This window comes from Parasteatoda tepidariorum, chromosome 9 (genome assembly GCF_982258835.1).
Source record: "Parasteatoda tepidariorum strain Cologne lab strain chromosome 9, Ptep-v5.0, whole genome shotgun sequence".
NCBI classification, from domain to species: domain Eukaryota; kingdom Metazoa; phylum Arthropoda; class Arachnida; order Araneae; family Theridiidae; genus Parasteatoda; species Parasteatoda tepidariorum.
This window is the reverse complement of record NC_141763.1, coordinates 88,514,526-88,525,423: the sequence shown is the minus strand read 5'-3', so window position 1 is coordinate 88,525,423 and position 10,898 is coordinate 88,514,526. Positions and strand designations below refer to the sequence as shown.

The 10,898-nt window shown below is 34.9% G+C and overlaps 2 protein-coding genes across 2 annotated transcripts; both read left to right on the top strand.

Moving 5' to 3' along the window:
* Positions 1-3,132: 3,132 nt before the first annotated feature.
* On the top strand, positions 3,133-3,999 carry LOC147804313 (uncharacterized). The gene has a single exon (XM_087151519.1). It carries the CDS (start codon positions 3,133-3,135, stop codon positions 3,997-3,999), a length of 867 nt encoding a protein of 288 aa, XP_087007645.1.
* A 137-nt stretch (positions 4,000-4,136) lies between these two features.
* On the top strand, positions 4,137-7,070 carry LOC107444497 (uncharacterized). Its single transcript, XM_043054937.2, has one exon. It carries the CDS (start codon positions 4,137-4,139, stop codon positions 7,068-7,070), a length of 2,934 nt encoding a protein of 977 aa, XP_042910871.2.
* Positions 7,071-10,898: the final 3,828 nt, after the last annotated feature.

Here is a 10,898-nt window from a genome sequence, read left to right as displayed (position 1 = left end):
CCATATATTGTAACATCTATTTCTACTTGAACAACAAGGGTTGTTATTTTGAGCATTGACTGTATTATTTTTAGTATTATATTTAGCATATCATTGGATGTAGTTAATTAACTATATAGTCTATATGGGCTGCATCTAAGGTTGGGGTATACATTCCATTTGAGTAAAGGGCTATTTGCACAGCATTTTAACTAATGACTGATCCCATGTCTAACCATTTAGACATGTAGACAGCGATTACAGTAGTTTTTATATAAATATTAGAATTGAAGGCTCTAAAATCTTTTTTCCAGTCAAATCAGTAATATATTTACATGGAATTAAATATATTACTGATTTGACTTTTAAACATTATAATTAATTTATAACTGATGAATGCACAACTAATACTTTTTTTTTACTTAAGAAAATTTTGATCGAAATAAATATAAAAATTAGAAAAGGTAATTTTTTTTTCCCCATCACACAGTACAAAAAACACTGTTTTTAAATAAGTTATATCAATAAAAAAAAACTTTTTATGTTCATACAATTAAATTTTAAAAAAAATTAAATATTCTATTGAGGAAAATAAATGGAAGTTAAATACAGTACAGAACCCGTTATCCGGAAATCAAAAAACCGGAACGAAATTTGATAAATTTTCCCGTTATTTTTTTAAAAAAAAAATTTTTTCCTCATAAGATTTTAGGATTTTTCTTTCTTTTTTGAAAGATGTTTACCTTACCATTATTTCAGAAATAATAATTAGTGTATTACTTCATCTTTTTTTCTTATTTTTAAGATTATTTCCAAATATTATTTTTTTTTAGTTGGGTTTAACACTAAAAAAACGGCTTTTTGTGGCTATTCAGAAAACCGGAAAAATCAGTGATCCGGAATCGCGATAGTCCCGATCGTTCCGGATAATCGGTTCTCTACTGTACTTTAATTGGAGAAAGTGTATAGCATTCAAAATTATTTAAATTAAAACAAAAGCATTATAGCACAAATTAAAATTCAACATTTAGTAGGGAATATATTTAAACTTTGTTGGTGTTGCAGGCCATTAAGGCAAAAATGCGATTATTCTTGTTTTCTAGTGGCGCTATCTATGGACAAAAATTTGACTTCTGCCACACAAATGCGTCACATCTGCTCATAGGGCGGACCCATTCATTCATCCACAGATCGAAATTTTGACCTGAACCAGAAAATGATCAATCTTCAATATAGAACCCCCAGAAGTATAATTTGTGATTTCACCTTTTAAACATCTATATTAAATGAATTAGAATGGGTTCTATAATTCTGAAATATATATTTAAAAAAAAGAAGAAAAACTTTTGAGCCCTTTAACAATTAACGAAATAGTTAAAAATGCATGTCTTCTACTTGTCGAAATCAGTGAATTGCAACCCAGATAGCAAAGTAAGGTTTATTTTAACTCAGCAAAAATCTTTTAATGTAAACCTATATAAGTTTGTTATGCAGTTTATGTGTAAACTTTCTAACCTTAAAATTAGATCTGTGACAATCTGCTCTATTCCACGCACATTACGCTAATCCAAAACCTTGGAAAACAACCTTCTATGTAAAAACCTTAAATCAAGGTTGACTTTGGGTTTTCAAGCTGGAAAAAAATCCTTTAATAAAGCTAGTCTCAAAGTAAAAATAATCTTAAGTTTAGGTTCTTATAAGGTTTCTTTTGGCAAAGTCTTGTATGCTCAGCTAAAGTCCTAATTGTTTTGAAATTTTAATGGACAATGCAGTTTGATTCTATCGCTAGTGTAACGTCACTATGGACCTAAATGACAATAGCTTTAGAAAATAATTTTTTATCCTTTTACGATGAATGGTTTGAAACTGCGATGTTTTTGCTTTATTGAAAAAAGATTTTTAGTACAAACATTTTTGTGACAATAAAAATAAAATTCTGACACGAAATTGTCGTAAGGTTACATGCTTTCTGGGAATATCGTATTAAAATATCTGTAACTGCCATTAAAACGAGGGTAAGATCATTAGTTACTGTGAAATCGGCACAAATAAAGCGCGTCAACAAAATGGTTATAAAAATACACTATTTGATGTCAGTAAAAATGACAGTCAGTAACAATGAAATCAGTAAAAATAGATCATGTCAAATAGTGGTTATTTAAATACGCGATTCGAAACTCTCGAGTCGTAATAATGTCGTTCAAAAAAATATTAGGATTTTTAAAAACCAAGAGGATATCCACAGCAATTCTTCGATTTTCCGAAGTTTTCTTTGATTTACAATGAAATCCGCAACAAGTAAAGAGTTGTCAAAAGTAATTACTCAAATTCGTGTATCATAGTGCGGCGGCACCGCCAAATGGGCAGTAACGCTTAAGATAAGACCGCCATTTGGCGGAGGACTTGACTGTGGCAACCCTGGTATGCAGGGAGAAAAACATTTCTTCCCTCGCAGTCTGCTTTACATATGGCTTAGTGAATGTCGCTGGCAATGTGCCGTACTCTACCATTTTTGTATTTATTATTAATTAACTAATTATTATGTAACCTTCTTTAAATATTAAATTAAGCTTAAATATTATGGCTAGCTGGTGATTATACATTATTTTATTTAAAACGTATTTTCTTCTTTTTAGGCACGTTGTACCCCACGTGCCTCATTGGTGACCCTTAATTCTGTTCTCGCTTCTTCTGATTTTTTTATTCGATCTGTTATAATCTTTCTTTAAACGCAACAGCTATGCCTAATTTTTATAAAAATACATTATATAATGAAATTTAATCGCTATCCTCTGTTTATTTTCTTTCTATTTACTAATTATGTGCACATGGATACACACGAGGATTATCGTTTCATTGCGGAAATTTACAGGTATGTGATCGATTATTTTTTCCTATCTGCGATTGGTCTGTAATTGCGTTATGCTATTTCTATTTTACTATTAATATTTATTGCTTTAATTTTTGGTTATCTATGCATTATTAAAATTTCGCCTAACCTGTTTGGTTTCAATCCGACAACGGATTATTAAGCTACTTTTAAATTTCTATTATGATTCAATGATATTATTTAAAGCATTATAAATTTCACTCGACAGTAAGGCATAATTTAAGTGTTTTCGATTATCAATTTATGTTTATATTTATTAAAAAATGCCCGGATCGGAAGACCAGACAAATACCGACTCTAACGTACCGACTACAGAGTCTCAAGTGTCGCATGTTGCGGTTAAAATTCCGCCGTTGTGGAAAAATAATGTTAAACTTTGGTTTATTCAAGTAGAAAGTAATTTCGCCCTCGCTAAAATTACCAGTGATATCACTAAGTACAATCATCTCATCTCTTCGATTGATCCTGAAACGTTATCGGCTGTTTCCGACATTTTATTTAACCCTCCCGCATTAGATAAGTACGCGGCCTTAAAAGCCAGAATAATAACAGAATTTTCAGATTCAGAGCATGAACAAATCCGCAGACTAATTTCCGAACTTCATTTAGGAGATGACAAACCGTCTCACCTGCTACGAAAAATGAGAGAATTGGGAGGGAACCGTATTACAGATGAATTTCTGAAAACATTATGGCTGCAAAGATTGCCATCCGAAATGCAAGCGATATTATCTATCAGCTCCGAATCACTCGATAATTTGGCGAAAATGGCCGACAAAATTTCGGAAGTGCGCACAACCCCAAATGATCACGTGTTTGCTGTGGAGCGATCTTCTCCTGCATACCCCCCCAATCCCAACAATATTTCCTCTCCATTAGGAGAGCTTGGGGCATTACGTAGCGAAATCGCTGCTTTGAGTAAACAGGTTGAGCGACTATCTCGCGAAAAAACAAGATATCCATTTTCCAGGAATCCTATCCCTAGGGAGCGCAGTTTTTCCCGTAGCACATCTCGCAATCGAACCACTGGTTATTGTTTTTACCATGCGCGATTTAAAAACAATGCTCGAAAGTGTCGAGAACCTTGCTCTTTTCCTCGAGAATCAACGAATCAGGAAAACTTACAATAGCGACTGTCGATCAAGACTTGTTGACAGTCGCTCGCTCATGCCGTTTACATGTTTTCGATAATAAATCAAATTTAAAATTCTTAATAGATTCGGGTTCAGATGTTTCATGCATACCACCAACGTCTAAAGCTAAAAATATGAAACCTGACTCCTTACAATTATTTGCAGCGAATAACTCTAAAATTTTTACTTATGGCACAAAATTATTGCATGTAAATTTAGGACTTAGGCGACATTTTTCTTGGAAATTTCTAATCGCTGATGTACCGGTGCCCATTATAGGAGCAGACTTTTTAAGAAATTTCGATCTTTTAATCGATTTGAAACGCGGCAGACTTATTGATAATGTTACAAAATTATCCAGCACTGGTTCAATTTCTAATCGTGTCAATTACTATTCGGTAAAGCTTATTGCTGAGGATTCACCATATCTCAATATCCTTAAAGAATTTCCGGACCTATTAAAAGTGAAAGCTAATTTAAGTAATATTAAGCATAGCACGGTCCACTATATTGAGACGAATGGACCTCCCGTACACAGCAAACCACGACGATTAAGCCCTAAATTATACGAAGAGGTAAAAAAGGAATTTCAATTCATGATTGAGCAGGGTATTTGCCGACCATCAAAATCGGCGTGGTCATCACCTCTTCATGTCGTTTCAAAAAGCTCTGGTGACATACGCCCAGTAGGCGATTATCGTCAATTAAATGCTCGTACAGAGCCGGATCGTTATCCTATCCCTCATTTGCAAGATTTTAATAATACGCTGAGCGGAAGGAAAATTTATTCAAAAATCGATATCGTTCGTGCTTATCATCACATTCCGGTACACCCAGACCATATTCCGAAAACTGCGGTCTGCACACCATTCGGTCTTTTCGAATTTCCGTTTTTAAATTTTGGCCTTTGTGGTGCTGCACAAACCTTCCAAAGGTTTATGAATGAGGTTTTAGGCGACTTAAAATTTTGTTACGTGTACCTGGACGATATTTTGATATTTAGTGTAACAGATGACGAGCATAAAGCTCACTTACGTATTGTTTTTGAAAGATTAAATTCGTATGGTCTAACAATAAATGTTGCTAAATGTGTTTTTGGCGTTACCGAAATCTCTTTTTTAGGACACTTAATTAATGAAAATGGAACTAAACCCCTACCGAACAAAGTAGAGCCGATCCTTAATTTTCCACTTCCGAAAACAATTAAAGATCTTCAGAGGTTTCTAGGTTTTTTAAATTTTTACCGCAGATTTTTACCTAATGTAGCCCAAAATCAGGTACATTTAACATCTTACTTAAAGGGAGCAAAGAAAAACGATAAAACGAAGCTTGTTTTGTCAACAGCGGCGCAAGACGAATTTAAAAATTGCAAAATATTAGTTGCGAACGCAGTTCTTTTAGCTCACCCAACGAAAGACGCGCCATTAATTTTACAAGTTGACGCGTCAGATTTTGCAATAGGCGGGGCACTGTCGCAACTAGTTAACGAAAATTTACAACCCCTCGCATTTTTTTCTAGAAAACTTTCGCAAACAGAAAGAAATTACAGCGCCTATGACCGAGAGCTATTGGCCGCATACGCGGCGATTAAGCACTTTAGACATATGTTAGAAGCACGGAATTTTTCATTGCTAACCGATCATAAACCATTGACATTCGCACTCCGTCAGCGCCAGGATAAATATTCACCACGACAATCTAGACAATTAGATTTCATATCTCAGTTCACATCTGATATACGCCACATAAAAGGATCCGAGAATATTGCCGCTGATGTGCTTTCGCGAATCGAGAGTATAAGCATGCCCAGCTCTGTAGATTACGAAGGTCTCGCTAAAGCGCAGCAAACCGATTCGGAATTGAAAAATTTACTGGAAAATTCCGAAGTTTTGCAATTGAAAAAAATTACCTTACCACATTGTGATTTACCTATTTACTGCGACTTATCAACAGGTACAGCGCGTCCTTTTATATCACAACCTTTTCGCGAGAAAATATTTGTTTCTCTGCATAATTTGTCTCATCCCGGAATTCGTGCGACTTCTAATCTAATATGTTCTCGGTTTGTTTGGCCTTCCATCCGAAAAGATTGCGTGAACTGGGCTCGGCAATGTATTCCTTGCCAAAAGTCCAAGACAACGCGACACACTAAAACACCGTTAGGGAAATTTTCAGACCAGTCGCAGAGGTTCGATCACGTCCATCTCGACCTCGTTGGCCCTCTTCCTCCTTCTCAGGGTAATTACTATTGTTTAACAATGATAGATCGATATACAAGATGGCCTGAGGCGGTACCCATACCAGATATAACAGCTAATACCATAGCGCAGACTTTTTATAACCAATGGATAACGAGATTTGGATGTCCAACTGTTATTACAACAGACCAAGGACGGCAATTCGAAAGCGGACTGTTTCGTGAACTTTCACAGCTGTTGGGAATAAAGAAAATTCGAACTTCTCCCTACCACCCACAATCCAATGGACTTATTGAAGGATTTCATCGTCCGTTAAAAGCAAGCTTAAAAGCCTACGACACTGACCAATGGGCATCCGCCCTTCCAACAATATTACTGGGTTTTCGCTCGGTGTTCAAGGAGGACATTGAAGCGACAACTGCTGATCTCGTCTATGGAAAGAGCATACGCCTTCCAGGTGAATTCTTTGATCCCACTCCTGCAGAGTCTTCGCCCAAGCAACTCCTGGAGGATCTCAGACGACACTTTGCCAGCGTACGCCCGGTACCAACTTCCAGTCATGGTCAGCGAACAACGTTTATTCACCCAGGACTCAGAGTAACGTCTCATGTGTTTGTGCGTCATGACGGGGTCAGGAAACCCCTCCAAGCGCCATATGACGGACCGTTCGAAGTTCTTAAACGACATGAAAAAACTTTTGAGCTTCAGGTTAAAGGGAAAAGACAGACAATCTCGATTGACAGGCTCAAACCAGCATTTTTGGCTGAAACACCTAAAGTTTTAACAAGTTCCAGTGCTAAAATGGACAAACAAACAACCCGTTGTGGTCGGGTGGTGCAAACCCCCCGACGTTACGTCACCTTTCGCTGACACTGCAGGGGGAGTGTGCGGCGGCACCGCCAAATGGGCAGTAACGCTTAAGATAAGACCGCCATTTGGCGGAGGACTTGACTGTGGCAACCCTGGTATGCAGGGAGAAAAACATTTCTTCCCTCGCAGTCTGCTTTACATATGGCTTAGTGAATGTCGCTGGCAATGTGCCGTACTCTACCATTTTTGTATTTATTATTAATTAACTAATTATTATGTAACCTTCTTTAAATATTAAATTAAGCTTAAATATTATGGCTAGCTGGTGATTATACATTATTTTATTTAAAACGTATTTTCTTCTTTTTAGGCACGTTGTACCCCACGTGCCTCAATAGCAACTATAAGGAAATCCTTGTGATAATCGTCAAAAAAAGGGATAGAAAGATCACACTGATTTAAGATGAAATCTACGCAAATTGAGTGTGTCAAAAACTTAAACGCAAAAGTTAAAATTTCCGATTTTTTTAAAGTAATTATTTTATTTAATTATGCAAAAAAATGTAATTAAAATTTGCAATTGGTTAAATCTTTTAATGCCGGATCGGAAAAAATTAATTGGTTTTTAAGACTAACAAATAGTTAACAACATTACTTTCCGGTCCCCTAATAATTAAATCGAACTTCTTTCATTAGTTGCCAAATATGATTCACTACAGAATGAAGATTTTTTTTTCCACATTTTTCCCAAACATGCGCAGTATAAAATAACTTTAATTATTGATATCTTGCTTAGTCTTAAGCAAATTTCTCTCGAAAATTTTTGTTCAATTTCATTAAATATTTTTAAGTTAATATTGAATTAAATATTTTTTACCGACCACCCTGAATAACTTTTGACTTAATGATCGGATTTTCGCGTTTTAGGTTCAATGGTTCGAGGGAGTGACTTGAAATATGCTAATTTAGTGCAGACAATATTTTAAATTGCGACACAAAATCGTACTTTCTCTGAATAAACATGCCTTTTTTTCGATGAATTCGGATTTTTGACCAGCAAGTTATAAGGGGTAGCCGCAATCTGGAAAATTTGGTCCACATAGTTTTTCTCCATAACACAAATTTTTTTTTAAGCAAATGAAAAACTTTCGCACACAATTATAAAATTCGTTAATCCAAAGATAATTATAAAAAATAATTTTTTGTAAGTCTAAAAAATTTTGAATTAAAAGGTGTACAATTTCTTACGTCATTTTAAAATATTTAATTTTACATGACGAAATCGGAATAGAATTTGAAAAATCGAATTTTAAAGAAATCGTGTATTTAAAATTTGATTTCTCGGGAACTATTCAGCAGATTTTGTGTTTTGCCATGCGAAACTATATACTCTAAAATGACGTACAAAATTCTAGAATTCAAAATTTTTTTGACTACTATTAAATAAAACAATAAATATTTACTAAAATTTATAATTTGCATGAAATTATCTTTGAATAAAAAATTTTTTAATCGCTCAATCAGTTCTCCATATCGTGAAATATGCAAAAAGTGAACTTAGTATTAAAGGTTTCAAATTTTAGATCGCTCTCCTATGACCAAACTATTTAATTTTATATCCGTCGTTGAACAGCCGACACAATTTTGGGTTTATGACCACTAATGTTCAACTCCTTAGTCTTGTAATTTTGAACCAATCTAGAAGACAAGGAAAGTCCTGGATCAGTATCCCGCAGAGGTATTGATTTGTTATAGGAACATGAAGGACATTGCGACTCGACAGATTTAACGTACACCAGTCACCATTTACTACACAGGGAGTCTTCGGCCGGCCTGGGATCAAACTCACGAACTCTTGAACATGGGGCCAGTGCCCTACCAACCAGGCTATCCCGGCCCTGACCAAACTATTGCGGCCACCCCCTATATTTCGTGAGTCAGGAATCTGAGTCCGTTGAAGAAAGGAAAGTATTGCTTGCATATTTGAGTTCATTTCTTCGAACCGAAGATTGAGCCCTAAAACAAGAAGATCCAATCAGTAGATCTTAAGTCCGTTTCTTTTTTTGGTGCACCGTACATGGTTAGCTTTGTCTCAAAGTTCTTTATAAAATGAATTTTTTTTTTTCACATTGTATAAAGAATAGATTTTTAACTAGTACATAATAAAGCAATTGTAATTGAGCAATTTAAGTGAACAATTCAAGTCATCCTCAAGAAAACACAAATTTTTTTGTCACTCCCTCAGAGTTCTTATCTAGGCCACCACATACCTTGATATTTTTATTGGCTATGGTTAACTATAACGCAATACTCTTTAAAAAAAATGAATTTTTTTTATTCGCGATCGCAACACTCGAATACGCCATCTGGGGAGAGACCGGTTTCATGCCTTTAGCCCTTCTCCCCATCTTTTCAGTTGCATAGGAATGTACTACGATAATTTCCCTTTTCTTAATATTTTTCCTTTTCATTTAATAAAAATATTTTTTAAAATTTCTATGATACTTTTCTTTAGAACTATGTTTAATGTAGTTTTCAGTTCCATATAGTTTTTCAAGTTAAAAGATTTCAATCTATATGAAAATCAAGAGAGAAACTAACGTACTTCCTTCCTCTATGACTTTCCTCACGCTAATGGGGAAAGCATGTGAACGGTTGCCATAGGAAAAGAGTTCTGCTCTACGCCACCTGCAGCCCATTTCGATCGCCAATGCAGTACAAAAGAGTTCTTTTTAACTAGTATGAAACAAAGTAGTTCTAATTCGCGATCGCAACACTCGAATACGCCATCTGGGGAGAGACCGGTTTCATGCCTTTAGCCCTTCTCCCTTCCCTCTTTTCAGTTATATAGGAATGTACTACGATATTTTCCCTTTTTACTTAATAAAAATATTTTTAAAAATTTCCGTGATACTTTTCTTTAGAACTATGTTTAATGTAGTTTTCAGTACCATATAGTTTTTCAAGTTAAAAGATTTTAATCTATATGAAAATCAAGAGAGAAACTAACGTACTTCCTTCCTCTATGACTTTCCACACGCTAATGGGGAAAGCATGTGAAGTGTTGCCATAGGAAAAGTTTTCTGCTCTACGCCACCTGCAGCCCATTTCGATCGCCAATTTAGCAAACCACCAAAAAACCGCTCCGACAGAATTTGTTGCGTTAAATTGATTTCTCTTTTAAAAAAAAGTCATTGACTATTAATTTCTTTTAAAGAAATTATCAATTCAAAATATTTTAATATATTAATTTTTTAAGGCTTTTAAAGTCTAACTATTAGTGTTGTGTTTATAAATTTAAAACCCATTAATTAATACTTATCTAGTTATTTGGCAATAAAAAAAAATTAATACTTAGTGTGATTAATTGGAGTACATATGAAGTGACTTTTAAGCACTGAAAATTTTCAGAGAAACAGGGTTAATTTAATAAAGAAACCAACTGCCACAAAAAAAAAAGCTAAACAATTGTTGCTTTTGTAATTTGCATCTTGAAAAAAAAAAGCTTGGAACTGAATTTCTATGATTGAAATAGTTTGTGAAAAATGTTTAAAAAAATGATTTTATATTACAATCCTTTGTCAAATCAATTAGCTTACGCTTGTTAACCGTGAATAATATACATACCTGCCAACATGGGAGAAATAAAATAACGGAGATTTTACAAACTGTCCTAATTTTGGGTTTTCTTGGATCAAGTATTGGGAGAAATTTGCTTTGTGGAGGACTTTTTTTTATGGAACTAACCCACATTTGCGTCACATGGACAGGGAGACCACGAGAACTTCCCACGATTAGCTTGACAAGGTGACTCTAACCCACGGTTCGTATACGGCTGAAGATATGTCACGTCACATTGTAGTCGGGGCAAGCCGGATGTGGAATTCG